Genomic DNA, 16,844 nt, shown 5'->3' with positions numbered 1-16,844 from the left:
TATCATTTGCAGGAAGAATCCTTTCATTTCTACCATAACAGGCTATTTAAAGGTGCCATATACCCCAGTAGGGCCAGGTTATGCTAGAGTAGCACACATCAACCCAATGTTAACTGACTCACACATATCATCCTAACATATTTATTGCAAAGCTGAAAGATAAACAGCAGAGTATGCAGCAAGCAGTTAACATGTGAATTAGTTAAGAACATTATTAAGCTTGTGCCTAGAATTCACAGAAAACATTGCAGCATATTTGGCATTGTAGCACCCTCTGTTGTGCACAGACTGCAAATTCACTGTAAAGCACTGCACTTTGAAACAGCCTGCCAATGCTACAGATTCAAGTGATCTGTATGAGCTTTTAGCACTCCTGCACTCGCACCTTTTCCTTAGCACTGTTTTTTATTTTAATGTTGAAATGCAAAATGATTGTGTATTTTAAAGACTTCAGAACAATATAGTCTTTAGTACCAAATGCATTCCTTTAAATCAAACACTTGCATTTTCTTCTGATTTTATTGTTATAAGGCAAGCATAAGCAGAGTGCCTGGTTTTATTTTAGCAATGTACAGATGGTAAATCTAAACATAAGATGATTAGTCTGCACTTAATCCCTCTCTTAACGTATCAGCCAGAGAGGTAGAATCAGACAGAAAGTATCACTAAAATCTCTTGTGCTGGCACTTACTGGAACATGTCACATGATTACAATGAATTTATCTACACACAATAAATCAATGTCTTTAACACTTTCCCAATCTGCAGTTAAGGAAAGGACATCCCAGTGGAACAGGTATAGTGGCTATAAAACTATGATTATTATCACCCACTTGTATTCTTTTCTAACAATGTGCATTTTCTTTTTGCATGGACTCGGAAGCACATTTATCATCATTACGATTTTAGTGGTTTTAGAGTTTTCGAAATAACAAATTAACGGTTTTCCACTAAAATCAAAAATAGCTAGTTATTTGCTAAAAAGATTTGAATATAAAAAGCACAAACGAATTAAAATGTGAAATGAAGGAGAAAACCTCAAATGTTTTGAGGTTTTCGTGCAAATTTTTATGCACGTACAAAAAAAAAAAAAAACCACGAAAACCTCTAACACCACGAATTAAATAATGATTGTTACAATTTGCCTAGGACAGCTCCCATTGACTTCTACATGAGCTTGACAGCTTTTTATTAGGGTATTTTTACATTTGCATTTTTTGTGGTTTTGACGCTTAATAAATGGTGAAAACTTCACAAATATTTTTGAACAAAAAAATAGTTTTAACCAGAAAAACATGAATCCCCTAAACAAAAATATGAACATTAGTAAATAGGCCCCTAAGCTATATATATTAGACAATATAATTAGATTATATAATCTAAAATATTTAATACCAAAATAGTTAATGGAAAAATACTCAGTGCTTATAAGGATTCATTCTAATTTTTCTGTTTAAATTTGTAGGGATTATTTTATTATTAAAACCTATTGGTTCTATATTTCTGTCAGTTGACAATGGGGGGACTTTTTATGTTTATATTATTAATTACATATATATTTTTGCAGTTCCACATATCTACTATATCATCAACAGAGAGCAAAATTTGTGTGTAAACCTACATTTTAAATTAATCACCTGACAGGGAAAACCCATGTATAAGCATATTTACTAAACTGCAAACGTAGAAATAAAAAAGTACTACATAATATTTGCTTATACGATTATGTATGCAACCATATGAGTGCCACCTTTTTATTGTTTTAAATACCATGGGTCAAAAGTCTATCCAAACTGAGAAGGATGACCTAGCTCTAACTACAAGAATAATATGGCACAGAAAGAGACGCCAAGAGGTTCTGAAAGGTGTTTTAAATCCCAGATAGCAGCCTAGCCAGAGAATGTCTCTTCAAGAAATAGTAAATAGACCCTTAACCACAACACTATTAACAAGCTCTATGTTGAAATTAAGAGAGATGTTTTTAGCTTCTCTGTACAACTATTTATTCACAGCTTAATAAATGAGAAAATGCAGTGAAAAAGGTTCTAAAGCATAATGTAGTACCTTAGTAAAAATCACTTACTGCAGTATTTCCCAAACTGCAGGTTTTCCTAGAGCACCGGCAGAGGGGGCCAACCAAAAGGCCATTTATGTATGTTGTCCTAGAAACAGCCCAACAATCAATTAGGGTATGTTTTATTTTAAATACCTACTTGATGTCTTTTGGATAATTTTGGAACTGACTAAATGGCTTATACATCAATGTTCTCCCATTCTTGTATTGTGTCCTTTGCTAAAGGGGGGGGGGGGTATGACCAACCATAAGGCTCAGGTAAGAAATATGTTTGCTCCACTTATCAGTCATGACCAAAACTATTGAAACCTTTGCATTTTTTTTAATTATTGCACCATACCTGCCAAAATGTTGTTAAAAGCAATTTTATGGTATTTGCAGCAAATAAAAAAAAAATGTTGGTACTTTTAAGATGTAAGACATTTTTGGAGGTGATTTTACTTTAATTTGTAAAAGTGATTGATACCTCTTTATATTCTTTATTCAATGCTTCCTTATTGCTGCCTTATACCTGCCTTATACCTGCATTATTTATTTCCTACCATTTTATTTCTTTACAACTTTATTTTCTTTCTTATGCACCCATTCTTCCTTTTTTTTTTTTTTTAAATTTCTTTTCTTCCTACTCTCTTATCATGTCACATATTGAACACAGTAATTCTTATGCACAAGCCTTCCCCTCCAGAAATTCCAGTACAGCCAACATAAATGCAGCTTCCAGAGTCACACACCTCAGTCACTCTGCCAATTCCCACCCTGGCTTCCACTACCTATCAGGATGAAATTCTTATTTAACATTTACAACTTTATATGTCCTGTGTTAGAGCCAGTCAGCAGAGCCTGCTGTGAGTCAGTGATTCTGGGTGATGCATTGAAAATTTGAAGGTCTTTTTTTAAGCCCACATTTAGCATTTACTACCTACACACACACACACGCTTCCTCACCAATTTTGATACTAAGGTTTTGATGCATATTGGAATATTTACTAATTATAGGCACAGAGCAATAATAATTTCCTTTTTATGGTCCTGATTTTCAGGGCATTGTCCTACAGTCCTTACAGAGAGCCCTTGTCACATGCCACCAGTACACAATACACCTACAGTTCCATTTCTCTATCCCTTCATAACCATTAAAGACTATTTAGATAAGTGTGCTCATTATTTTAATTACGTCCACCCCACATCACCTTCTATTCATTTTATTATATGGGGTAACTAAGATGCCAGCGTTATGGAATGGTTGAAGGCCCATGGGGGACTGTCATTCGGTGCTCTCTGTTATGTTAACACAAATTCTATGGAGTCAGGCATGTTTGCCAAAGGAGAAACTGTGCTACATGTGTTGTATTTGCCCCATTCAAGTTTTAGAATGGTCGAAAACCCAAATGCCATATCATAAATCTTAATATGCCGCATAAAATACTTGATAGTAGCAGCCTAATATGGGATACTTTGTACTATGTCACATAAAGAGCAGAAAATATTTTATTCTTGCAACCAGTAACCAGCTGACACTTGTAGCAGAGCCCTATATGTTATATGGGCAAATAAGCAGAGAAACCTTTACATAATATGAATAAATATTGTTTACTAGTGAAGAATTACCTTTAAAAATCTGGAATACTGAGTTTGTACAACCAAATACCTTTTGGTTCAACAAATGCAGGACCCATGGGCCAGGTACCTACGTGGAGTTGCTACATTAGCTGTCCTCATATCAGCATCAAAGATAGGATGCTTAGTAGCTTAATGGTGCAATGGACAGGTTCTCCACTTGAATATTTCAGCCAGAAGAAAAAAATGGTTGAAACCTTCTGTTCTTCACATTGACCTTATAGAAAACTACCTGATATAGAAAATGTAATGTGGAGAAAGACTTTGAAAGTACTGTATCTGTGTTTGCAAATGACACAAAGCTATGCAGGCCAATTAAAACCATCCAGGATATGACATATTTGCATGTGCACTCTGGGCAGCTAAGTGTAAGATGATATTCTGTTGATGTGTGTAATATTGGGGATTTAGATGTAGGCAAGCCAGTTATACCCTTAATGGAACCAAGTTAGGCAAAATCCATGATGCAGAAAGACCTGGAGTAATTGTGGTTAATAAACTTAGCTGTAATAAGAAAAGCCAGTCAGAAGCCAGTAAGCTATTACAAAAATAGTATGAATGAAGGACAGAGTAACTCTTCTCCTTTAGAAAGCAACACTAAGGCCCTATCTAGAATATGTAGGGCAGTCTTTGGTGCTCTAAAAGTTTATAAAACATTCTCCTCCTGAAGCAGCTGCACTAGCAGATACATTAGCAAGAGCTGGATGCCTTGCCTTTCTAATCCAGGGATAGTTCTGATTGCCATCTTGGAGTTAAAAGGAAACTTAGAAAATGCGGAATTTTGAATCAAGCACTGCCTGTACTAATGGTGCTAGGTGGTTTCATGTAAAGCCAGGATGAAGTGATACAGGCTTGTTTTAGGCATTTTACTGCTGGCTAGAATATGCCATTGCCACTAGCTTTAAAATGAGAAGGCAGTGGAGACATGTCATAAAACACATGTGCACCTAAAGGGACATTTACTTTACCTTTCTGATGTAGAAAGTTGCTCTCTTTTGCGTTATGTTTTGTAGACACTTCTCTACCAGGAAAATTCACAAAAGAATAATTTATTTAATATGTAACAAAAATACAAACACATTCTCTCAAAATTATGACACAAAGCATTGCGTAATCATACTCCTTTACACTGATTCCTGACTGATATGGCCCAAACAATATTTGTACAACTTAAAAAAATGCTTTGCTCTTTAAGTTTCTCTATACCAGATTTTTTTTAGAAAAACACATTTTGAAAGTTAAGATGTTTGCTCCAGGTTGAGCAGATGCAAATACTGGCACTACATCAGACTTTTATTTTATCCCTGAAAAAGTATTACAAGCTTTCAATGTGCATGAAAGACTATTTTAGTCAGACAAGTTGTTTACTTTGCTATGTTTGCAACAGTTTGAAACAAGAAAATAAATCTCCATATTTGAAGCATATGGACTGCAAATTGTAACGAAACATATTCATCTCTACAGTTGTTTCTTTTTATGTTAAGGGTTACCTTGTTACCAAATAAAAAACATGCTTCTGAACTATTGTCTGCTGAAATCTTACATACAAGGACTGAGTGTTTATTCAAAGCTGGAGAGTTCAGGAAATATTTAATCAGCAGTCCCACTGGAAGCATAATTTTGTTGTGATGGTTATATCAGTACACATTTATCATCCAGGGCGAAAGTAAAGTGCTTGGGGCAATCAATCAATATAAGATGATGGTGGAGCACTTATTTATTTTCGCCTATTTCCACTTCCAGCCAGCATCATGGCTACACGTATAAAGATATTCAGTGTGTCAGTGTAAATTCCTAGGCACCTGGAGAAGAAATAAAAAACAAACAAACAAACAAACAAAAGAGTTAGGAACAGTCTTCCTTGTGCTTACATATTCATTCACATTCTATACAAACAAAGCACTAATTATCTATAAACTAGGCAGATTTAACGTTTGAAGAATAGCAATCTTTAAATGGCAGTGTACAATAAATTATATGTCAGTGCTTCTATAGGTTGTGCTTTCATACATATGCATCAAAACAGCTGTTTCACTTAATAATGTGCTTAAAGAATAAGTAAACTTTTTTTACTCTAAATAGCTTCCCAGAATTGCCTACCTTTGTCCCTCTGTTCTTTCTGATATGGTTCCTCAGTTACAAGCTGATCGATTCCTCTCCTTCCTTGTTCAGAGTGAAGCTCCGCCCCCACTTCCTGTTCAGAGGTCTCTCATCAAGAAAAAAAAAACCATGCTAATGCACAGACTGGCTCTTGCTGCCTCCAGGCATGCACAGAAGGCTCTCCACTTCAACTACAGGTAGTCGATGTAATGAGAGACCTGAACAGGAAGTGGGGTGGAGCGTCACTCTGAACAAGGAAGGAGAGGAATCGATCAGCTTGTAACTGAGAAACCAGATCAGAAAGAACAGATGGACAAAGGTAGGCAATTCTGGGAAGCTGTTTAGAGTAATTTTATTAATAGAAAAAAAAAAAAAAAAAAGTTTACTTATTCTTTAAAATAAAATCAACAGATATATGTGTTGCCTGTGTCCCCTTTAACTAAGGCAACTGATGACAATGTTGTGCTTATAACGGTGCTTAACACCTAAAATGGGTGTGACTGAGCTGTGTGTTACATAAGCATATATTTATACTTGCTATATATTAGTGCCCATAAGTGAAACATTTCTAACCTTACCATTCTCTTGAAATACTGATTGTTATGGTTCACCAATTGTAAATACTTACGAATTTATGGGGTCAAACTTTGCTACACCATACATTGGATAGGTCTCAGCTCGTTTGATAACTTTCTGGGTATCATAGAGAAGAAACATGCCAAAAAGTACTAAGCCTCCATAAATAGCGATGGAGTAAAGGCCAGCACCAAAAACAGAAGTTGGGGGAAGGAATGCACTCCCTGTAAAACAGACAGAAAAGAAAGTGGGATAATAAGCTTTTTTTTTTTTGGCTTGCCTCTTCCTCTTAGCAGGTCTGTAAATCTCAAGACATGCAAGACATTGAGGTAACTGAAGTCTTGGCTACCTGCTGCAATGGTATGAGTAGCCAGGGAAGGGAAAGGAGGGAATTTTAAAGGAGAAGGAAAGGCAAAGTCACTTGGGGGTGCCAAAATGTTAGGCACCCCCAAGTGACTTTAATCGCCTACCTTTTACCCTGGGCTGGTGCCCCTGTACGGAGAGAACAGCACCAGCTCTGGGTACCTGCAGCGCTTCCTACTTCTGGATTCGCTTGTGCATATGTACAGTAGAGTGAAAAGCCGAACAGTCGGCTTTTCACTCTACTGCGCATGCGCCTGTCCTTAGACGTTCCAAAGAAGGAGGAAGCGCTACGCTCCAGGTACCCCGGGCTGCTGCTGTTTTCTCCGAACAGGGGCACCAGCCCGGGGTACAAGGTAAGTGATTCAAGTCACTTGGGGGTGCCTAACATTTTGGCACCCCCAAGTGACTTTGCCTTTCCTTGCCCTTTAAGAAAAAGAAACTGCTTTCAGCTGATATTACATTTATAAATAACATTAACATGACTGACATCTTTAATTGATGTACATTGAAATATTAATTAGAATTATGTATTCCTTCATTACAGAAAAAAAGATTTAGGGTACCTTTAAATGATTCAGATGCAATGTAATTATAGTAGAAGTGTTTGAGTGTTAGATAAGCGTGCTTTGAAAAACATCAAGAAGAGAATGAGAATATCTCTGCTGTACAATGCAGCACAAAATACACAGCTATAAAACTATGATGAATGGCTTAAAAAAAAATTAAGCTCTGTACTTACCTATGGAGGAGGCAAGGACAAGTCCCAGACCAATGCCAAGAGGTCCTCCCATATTTAGAAACTTCTCACTTGGTGCACACATAGCCACAGTGGAAAGGCCTCCTACAATTCCAGCTGTGTACCATGCAGCTCTAATCAGCAGAGGGCCACCAAGCAAAGTCAATGGAGCAACCACAGCCCCCATCACTCCTAAAAAAATAAACAGAGAAAGTTTTTTTTGTCAAAAAGCAGAAAAACTCTAAGCACTAAGGTCTTAACAAAAAAAAAATTATTATTTATACATATTTTTTATTTTATGCATATTCATATTTTCCCCCTTAGTCTAGTATTGTTTTTACACAGCAGCCGCAAGTGCAAATGAAATTAGGTATGAACAACCATGGGACACATTAGGAAAATGATCAAGCAAAGTTTTTACAGTTTATTATATGTATGAATAAAAACAGGTGGGAGACAATACTTATGCACTGTGTTCTGTTTCTAAGTGACCTAAGGGCCCCATTAACTAGTCACATAAACAAATGGCAACTCACACGATGTAAAACACGAAGGCACTGACAAAAATTACTAGCCTATGGACAACAACAGGCATCAAACACCTGAACAATATTTTACAACTGTCTTTCACTGTGAACCTTTCTTCTCCTAACAGGTCTGTATATGCCCAATTATGATAGCTTATTTGGCCTACTGGTCAAACAACTGCATTAACTCAATTATTCAACACTGGTAACTAAGTAAGGCAGATCTGCTCATTTGGTTACCTCCACCATGCTATCTGTTATTAATAGGACTAAAAGTAATTTGGCAATTACGTTTTTTGTTTTTTTCAGTGCAGCAAAGAACAAAAGTAACTAAACAGATTTCTGCCTACAAACTGTAATTCTCCATTTCAGAATGGTATTAACTGCACAATAAAAGAAGAAAGGTTCAGAAGAAGGCTAATGCACTGTGTGGATAGTGGCATGGAATATACAACACCTAAGCTGTCAAACAAAGCATATATCCGCTTCTCTCAGCCCTGTGCTTTTCTGCCAGGCTGAGTGAAGCGGGTCCGCTTCCATAAGCTTCTCTGTGTGCCTGTCTTAAAGACTATGGCAACTGCCCGAGTGTGGGCACACAGAGCAGAAGCAGATCGCAGGTCGGCCTGGAAAACGTTCGCTTTCGCGTATAATATACAGCTGTGAGAACTGTCTCTGTTACTTCTGTGTCAATCCTGTGGCTTTGAACAAGGCACTTCATATTCCAAATCTAAACAATTTATATACTAGCCAAGGAAAAAGCTGGGTCCCAATTCTGAGCCCTATCCCAGCATTCTCAGGGGACAAATTAAAAACAGTTAAACCTTGGAACAAGGAAAAATAGGCAGGAATGCTGATGGAAACATTTTGCTGCAGTAAAAGCAACTATATATTTTACAATAAAATATGGTGCAGCACTCCAAAATGGTGAAAACGGTGAATTTTATTTATGCCAAAGACAAGGCAATGTATCAGGTAACCACCCTTTATCGCTACACAAAGCGTGATATAAACTTTCTTTGAATTTTGTGAGCAACTATATATTTAGCACTATATAATAAAAAAATGTAATGAGTATTACAAAGAGGTTTGTAATCTATTTAAAAATACTTTAAAGTGTGTGTTGGCTTTTGAGAAAATACTCCTTTCAGGTACAAAAAGGATTTCAAACTTTACTTTTCAGAAGTAGAACCACACGCTAACCCCGTTAGTCTCCTTACTGTCTACACAATTCACAGTGTAATTTAAGAGCTATGGCAAAGATCAATGGATCCCATTCTGGTAAAATCTATATAGCACATTATGTGCCAATATTCAAAAATTAGGATGCTAAAGTCTTTTAAAATCCTCTGCTAAAGCTAAATTTAAAAAAAAAACCTCTTTCCTTACTAATGAGAACAAATAGTCTTTATATTACCTGCATGCAACATCCATGCAAGATGTTTAGCTCCAGGGTTTTGATCATAGGATATAGAACGAACCAACATCCCTGCTCCAATCATTGCAGCAAACGTTGCACCAATTGCCTGAAATTTAAAAATCGGACAGTTAGCTAGAATGTCTAATTTAAGGAATTCAACCTGGATGGAGCCATTTCCAAAACAATAGTAGAAGGTTCACATATGGCTTAAATAAATGTCAACCCTTTTATTATTTCTCACAGAAATGTTAAATATATTAGGGTGCAAAACAAGCCTAGAATAAAGAAGGGATTAGCATTAAAGACAAGTTGTAAACATGGCCTTCTACCTCATGTATATGTAGTTTTTATGAATATGTTGGCACTTTATACATACATAAGAATAATAATAGGCTGGTGGGTATCCAAAGTGCTGCAAGTATATGTTTAAGAGACACTACTAATTACATTCACTTTGTCCACTGGTTATTTTTCTATTTACAGCCACTATATATATATATATATATAATATTGGAGCTGTTTGGTTCCATAATTTTGGCACCTGCAATTCTGTTTTCCTGTAGAAGCGCTTTAGGCTATTGCCTATTGTAATTCTGTTTTTGTACCCCTCTTTAAAAAAAAATTACAGAATGATTTAGTTTAAAAGTTAGTTAATTATAATTTAATAGTAATAGTAATGATAATAATAATAAGTTAATAGTATCATTACTTGACTACTTTGGCAGTGATGTGGGATGGCCTATATTTAAAGAAGGCTGATGAACACTGGGCCATGTACTACTGCCTTAGGCAGCAGAGCAGGCCCTATCCTTTTACATTAACATGACTAGGCTAGACAGCAAAAAAACAAAACAAACAAAAAAGAAAACCTTACCAGCCAAGAGCCTCTCATCATCAAGCTCATAAGAGCAGGAGCCCTACTAACAGCTACAGCAGAGAGGGCTGTGAGACCAATACTGCCAGCGAAATACATGTAGGTAGATCGAATTCGCTCTTTAACATATTCAGGCCAAATACTGTAAAAGAACATTTTTAATTGATTAATAAGTATATATTAACAACCATTTTACAGAACACAGCCCAGAATATTTTTCATTAGAGCAGTGTGCCAACATCTTTGATTTATTTTCCCAGGGATCCCTTGCGGTGGCCCAAGGAAGCACAAGGATACTCTGACCACAAGTAATTTACACAGGACTGTGCACAGACTTACGCAGTACATGAAAAGGTTTAACAATTGACTGTGATCTGGGTATATCCCAAGGCCAGTACCAAAATCATACAGACAAATGGAAAGAGTGATATATCATCACAATGAATGGAATAAGGAGTGCAAATCATATTGGTCACAATAATATCTTTTTTACTTGTATGCATACCACCACAAAGCATGATTGAAGTTTGAAAAGAAGTACAGGTATAGGACCCATTATCCAGAATGCTCGGGACCAAGGGTATTCCGGATAAGGGGTCTTTCCGTAATTTGGATCTCAATACCTTAAGTCTACCAAAAAATCAATAAAACATTAATTAAACCCAATAGGATTGTTTTGCATCCAATAAGGATTAATTATATCTTAGTTGGAATCAATTACAAGGTTCTGTTTTATTTCTACATAGAAAAAGGAAATCAGTTTTAAAATTCTGAATTATTTGATTAAAATGGAGTCTATGGGAGACGGGCATTCCGTAATTCGGAGCTTTCTGGATAATGGGTTTCGGGATAAGCGGTCCGATACCTGTATATGTTAAAGGGGTAGTTCAACCTTTAAGTTAAATTTTAGTATGATGTAGACAATGATATTCTGAGACAATGTGCAGCTGATTTTAATGTTCTCTTATTTATGGTTTTTAACTTATTTAGCTCTCCAGTTTGGCATTTTAGCAGATATGTTGCTAGCGTCTTGTTTACCTTAGTAACCGTTAGTGTTTTGAATGAGAGACTGGAATATAAATATGGGTCTGAATAGAGAGATAAGCAATAAAAATTAACAATAACAATAGTTTTTTAGCTGCAGGGGTCAGAGATCAACATTTGAAAGCTGGAAAGATGTAAAAGGGGAAGGCAAATAATTCAAAAACTATAAAAAATAAATAATGAAGACCAATTTCAAAGTTATCAAGAATAGGATATATTAGAACCTATTAAAAGTCAACTTAAAGGTGAACCACCCCTTTAACAACTTATATCTTGAAGCCTAGAGGGGAAGAGGTAACTAATAGCTCACTGCCAAAAAAAACAAAAAACAAGTTCAGATTACTTACACAGCTTTTTCTATGGCACCAATTTCATTGGACATTCCCAGTCCATAATAACAAAGAGCACCAAGCCCAACCACAGCACCGCCTGCGACTATGAGCCTTCCGGTTGTGTCAACTGACATACAAAAAAAAAAAAATAATGTAATGCTAACATGACAGTATATAGGTTCTATCCTGATATAGTGTTTAGGCTACAATATAAGTTAGAAAGTTTTTAACTGAAATAGACAATACAACATCACATACATTGCACCAATTCATGTACAGCTGAAACAGAGTTCACCATTATATAGTGCACCCTAACTCATCCTCCTTATGCTTCTTGAGCGCCCTTAACACTACTGAGGCTGTTCACTGATATTTAACCATGGCAAGGAGAAGTGTGAAAGACTTTTTCTGGAAAAACACTGGAGCTGGACAGATCTTAGTTACACTTTTCACCTTTTTCTTTTAAAGGGGAAGGACAGTTGTTGTTTATTATAGCTAAGCAAATATCCAACTAATTTTCCCCTAGTTTTCTCCTCCTACAATAACTAAAATTGCTGATCTCTTATGCAGGTAAATATGTTCCTGTAACCAATCACCTAGGTACACAGCTTTTACTATACATATATAGAAATATTAAGTTAAAGGGGAAATCTGGCTTCCCAGTCAAAATTTGTTAAAGAGCCCCACACAACACTGAAACCCCTAAAATACATATCAATGTAATATTTTCCTTCAAAAAGTATAAAAAAAAAATACAATTTTTATACGCTTAAATACATCTGCAAAACAGTTGTTCTCTTTCTGCATCATTTGAAATGCTGGGGTGGAGGCAGCCAGCCAGCAGGAAGTATATAACCCACAATCCATTGCACTGTGAAGTTACTTTGCTTATCAATATCCTGTGTGCAGGGAATTGTGGGATTTGGAGGATGCAGGGTGAAGGCAGGCTGAGGACAGTCGACTACTGTTACAAGTAGATCAGAAAGAGAACAGAGAGCTAGGCTTAGGCAACTGTTGCAAACCATATTATTACATTAAAAATCATGAAATGCCTGCATATTATTTTAATTGATGTATATTGCAAAGTTGATTGAAATTATGTTTACTTTTTAAACAGTATTAGTTGTGTTTGTAAGGTGTTCCCCTTTAATGTAAATCTTACATATTATTATATATTGTTGAAATTTACAAGCCTACACCAACATAATGTGAGCGTCTACAGTGTAGTGTAAAATGCAGGGAACATCTTCCCCATGCACATAAAGTGGTGTTAAAGCACACGGCCCCAATGTCAGATTAGTGCTTGTATCCCTTTGGTTTTACAAAAAACACATAGTAGGGCCCCTAGTTAAAGGGTACATGAATGGTATGCCTGCTCTTGATTTTCAATAAGCTTGAAATGGAAAGCTACTTACTTCGAGCAGCCGTACCCATTGATGGTTCAAATGCAGCTTCTTTGAGTTCTTCACGGGCTGACTTGACACGGCGTAGCCCAAACCTGGATCTTGATGAATAACCCTATTGAGAAACAGAGCTATTACTTTATAGTGACATTCTAACCAAATTAAGGCAGAAACTGTGAAAGTACAAAATGCTCTCTTTGGAACTACTGTCGGTTCCAGACTCTGAGGTAACTAAAATATCTTATTCTTTATATACAGCAGACAGTTTTTGCCATTTAACCTGTGCTAAAATTTAGCACAGCACATTATATATATATATATTATATATATATGTTATAAATAATAAACGTCTGGTTACATTTTTACATTTCCACTTGCTGTCACTTAAGGTGGCCACACACGTGGCGATCTGCGATCTTTCGTGCGACCATCGGTCACACGAAAGATCGTCAGACCCGCCATTAACCTTCAGGGCTGAAACGGCAGATAAGGAGGTAGAAACAATAGGATTTCTACCTCCTTCTGCCGATTCAGCCCTGATGGCAGATTTTACTCAGGCGCCTTCTATGGCGCCCGATCAAAATCTTTTGACCTGGCCGATCAGCGAGTCGACTGATATCAGCATCCTCCTGCGATACCGGTCGACTCGCCGACTTGCCATACACGCACCGAAACGAGGTTTCGTACAATATTATCGGTGCGTGTATGGCCAGCTTTAGGCTCACGTGACTCAGGATGTATCCTAAATGGTGACAGGCGGTTTCCATTAGTGCAAAATTACAGGCTACCCTGGTGTGAGCACTTAGCCAGCGAAAAATGCCAGAGACATGTATGTACTGTGTGGCATGAGTTAAAGCCTCCAAAGTTTAAAATATTTTTCAGGATGTTAAAAAAATAAACTAATACTACTCTGAGTACACAAGAGAATATAACCGTGGGCCAATATAACATTCTTTAACTATTAAATAATTGCAAATAGAATCTATAAAAAAATATATGCAATTTTGCAGTGGTGCAACAACCAACAAAAATGTATTTCTAGTTATTGTAAGCAAATGTTAGATTCGCTGCTTTGAGAAAAGAAGTGCACCTATGATCATGAATTTCCAGTTAAGATTATTAACATTTGTCATTTTCCTGATATTGATCCTTACAGGAATACCCAGACACACTTACCTGGTTAGGTTGCAAAAGCCACTGGTTTGATTTCAGTGCGGAATTTCTCAGGACTGGAGATCCATGAGTTAGAGCTGGGCGGAAGCCCACCACAGGCAGACTCCGCATACAGACTAACCTTGCAGCAAACATCTTGGCTCAGCGTATAACTCCTAAAAGCAAACACCTCCATTATTACTTCATAAATGTCATTTATCTGGTAGGTTTATACCAAAATAGAAATTAGAATTAATGCTTGCAGACTAAAGATAATAAACAATTACAAGGTATATGCTGAACAGAAAAACAGTTATAAGCAAACATTCATTAAAAAAAGACAAACCACTGTACTGTCATTAAAAACCTCATGAATATATACTGTCTATGCACACACGTAGAATCTTAGTAAACTGCTGTATAGTTATGTATATATGTATGTAGAACAGTAAAAAAAAAAAAATAAAAGGCTATTACCTACACCGTCCTTTTCTTGTCAGCACCTTCTTGCAACGCTGAATCCGACACTTTCTTTCCCCAGTTCTGATGCAAAAGCTCTGTAACCTTCCGGAAGCTTCCGTGACGTCCAGGTGCACTGCATGCTGGGAATTGCAGTTCTCTAGTCGCACAGAACGCCTGAAGAGGAAACGTTTTTACTCCTGTATGCAATACAACTCCCAGGAGCACACTGGAGAAAACGTTCTTAGGGCCCTTAGGTGTGACGCACGTTACATAACTACTTTGGTTAAATGCTGTTTTACTTTGTATTTGAGTTGTTTGTTTAAAAGTGTAAAGCAAATTCTCTTAACCCAGACTTTGATAAAACTGGTTATAGCATATCATATAAGGGCTGTTGCGTTTGTTTTGTCGTTTCATCACTCTCCACATAGGGTGACAAGATGGCTCAGTTGTGACTTAGCATTTCTCAGATAAGACCGGGGTCAAGAATTTCCTTTGCTTCTTTTTCCACCACAGTTTGATGTGCTAAATATCTACTTAATGTGTTATGTCTGCCTATACCGTTTGCATGCAGAGAGGTAAAATATTGTTTGCAAATATTTTTTACACAATGGGGGGATTGCAATAAAAATTGCAAGCGGTGTAAAATAGGCTTTTTGTTTAGGACTGCTCGCAATGTAATACTGTTCCCAAAATATTTATTACATTGCGAATGTTTAATACCTGCTTGAAGATGGCGTATGCAAACATAGGTTAAAGGGGTTGTTCACCTTTAAATTAACTTTTCTTATGATTTGGAGAGTAATATTAGCAATTGGTCTTATTTTTTTGTTATTTGTGTTTTTTTTTTTAACTATTTCACTTTTTGTTCCGCAGCTTTCCAGTTAGGAATTTCAGCAGCTATCTGGTTGCTAGAGTTCAAATTACCTTAGCAACCAGAGAGTGGTTTGAATGAGAGACTGGTAAATGAATAGGAGAGTAGCCTCACAGAGCAATAGATTTTTTGGCTGCCGGGGTCAGTGACCCCCATTTGAAAGCTAGAAAGAGTCAGAAGGAGAAGGTAAATAATTCAAAAACTATAACAAAAAATTAAGTTAAATTGGAAAGTTGCTTAGAATTGGACATTCAAACATGAAAAGTTAACTAAAAGGTGAACCACTCCTTTAACAAGTTTTGTTATGTACACTGCACACTTGTGCAAACAAAACATTTAGAATTGCAAACCTATTGTTGCAAGACATGCAAAGGGTTCGTAAATAGTATATTTATTATGACCACTTTTTTCCATTTAAATTAGGGTTTAGCCATGGTAGATTCACATTAAGGGTTTATAGATTTTAAATATAATAGTAACAACATCAACTTAAATGAACTTTGTCAAAATGAGATAAATATAAATACAAAATAATTTTAGAATAATCATTTTAAGTAGTATGGTATAGTCTATTTCATTTTACCTAACTATTATTGAATACAACAAAGATCAGCCTTTAACAGAAATCTGTTTCCTTTGAGAGAGGCAGATCTCTTTTTTCTCTTCCTTATTGCGCAACAACCTTGCTGTTCTATTAATTATGAAACATTGATTATTTGTACCCCATTTTCAAATCATTTTGGTAGAGCTCTATTTAGCTTTTAGAATGTGCATCTATCCACAATCAGCCTGGGTTGCATTCCTTCTTACCACCTCTAACTACTCATGGTTGTCTTTTTATTCTTATCCTTTCTATGGAAGACCATTCTATTTGAGAACTGCAGCTTTCAGTGAGCCCAGTCTAAATGATGCAAATCAGAATTTTCACTGGGGGACAAGTTATTGGCATGCTCCAAGAGCTCTAACTACTCATGGTTGTCGCTTTATTCATGTCCTGTCTATGGAAGCCCATTTTATTTGAGAACTGCAGCTTTCAGTGAGCCCAGTCTAAATGATGCAAATCAGAATTTTCACTGGGGGACAAGTTATTGGCATGCTCCAAGAGCTCTAACTACTCATGGTTGTCGTTTTATTCCTGTCCTGTCTATGGAAGCCCATTTTATTTGAGAATTGCAGCTTTCAGTGAGCCCAGTCTAAATGATGCAAATCAGAATTTTCACTGGGGGACAAGTTATTGGCATGCTCCAAGAACTCTAACTACTCATGGTTGTCTTTTTATTCTGTCCTGCCTATGGA

General features: G+C 36.5%; 1 protein-coding gene across 3 annotated transcripts; it reads right to left on the bottom strand.

Annotated features, from left to right (window-relative positions):
• Positions 1 to 4,724: 4,724 nt before the first annotated feature.
• ghitm (growth hormone inducible transmembrane protein) lies at positions 4,725 to 14,827 on the bottom strand. Of its 3 annotated transcripts, none has more exons than XM_012966656.2 (9): positions 14,693 to 14,827; positions 14,240 to 14,391; positions 13,076 to 13,178; positions 11,676 to 11,787; positions 10,285 to 10,426; positions 9,408 to 9,516; positions 7,470 to 7,658; positions 6,420 to 6,591; positions 4,725 to 5,493 (listed from the first exon to the last, which is right to left on the bottom strand). In XM_012966656.2, exons 2-9 carry the CDS (start codon positions 14,369 to 14,371, stop codon positions 5,409 to 5,411), a joined length of 1,044 nt encoding a protein of 347 aa, XP_012822110.1. In that variant the 5' UTR covers positions 14,372 to 14,391; positions 14,693 to 14,827; the 3' UTR covers positions 4,725 to 5,408.
• Between the last annotated feature and the right edge of the window lie 2,017 nt (positions 14,828 to 16,844).

Source organism: Xenopus tropicalis, chromosome 7 (assembly GCF_000004195.4).
Source record: "Xenopus tropicalis strain Nigerian chromosome 7, UCB_Xtro_10.0, whole genome shotgun sequence".
Taxonomy (NCBI): domain Eukaryota; kingdom Metazoa; phylum Chordata; class Amphibia; order Anura; family Pipidae; genus Xenopus; species Xenopus tropicalis.
Note: the sequence above shows the minus strand (reverse complement) of the source record. Positions and strands in the feature narration are given on the sequence as shown.

What these genes read in the sequence shown, in the direction of transcription:
- ghitm (XM_012966656.2), bottom strand. Translation starts at nt 14,371, where the DNA reads ATGTTTGCTGCAAGGTTAGTCTGTATGCGGAGTCTGCCTGTGGTGGGC. An exon ending in TGATGAGAGGCTCTTGGCTG is followed by an intron (nt 9,517 to 10,284) that starts GTAAGGTTTTCT and finishes TTTAAATTTCAG; the next exon opens with GCAATTGGTGCAACGTTTGC. An exon ending in TGTCCTTGCCTCCTCCATAG is followed by an intron (nt 6,592 to 7,469) that starts GTAAGTACAGAG and finishes TCTGTTTTACAG; the next exon opens with GGAGTGCATTCCTTCCCCCA.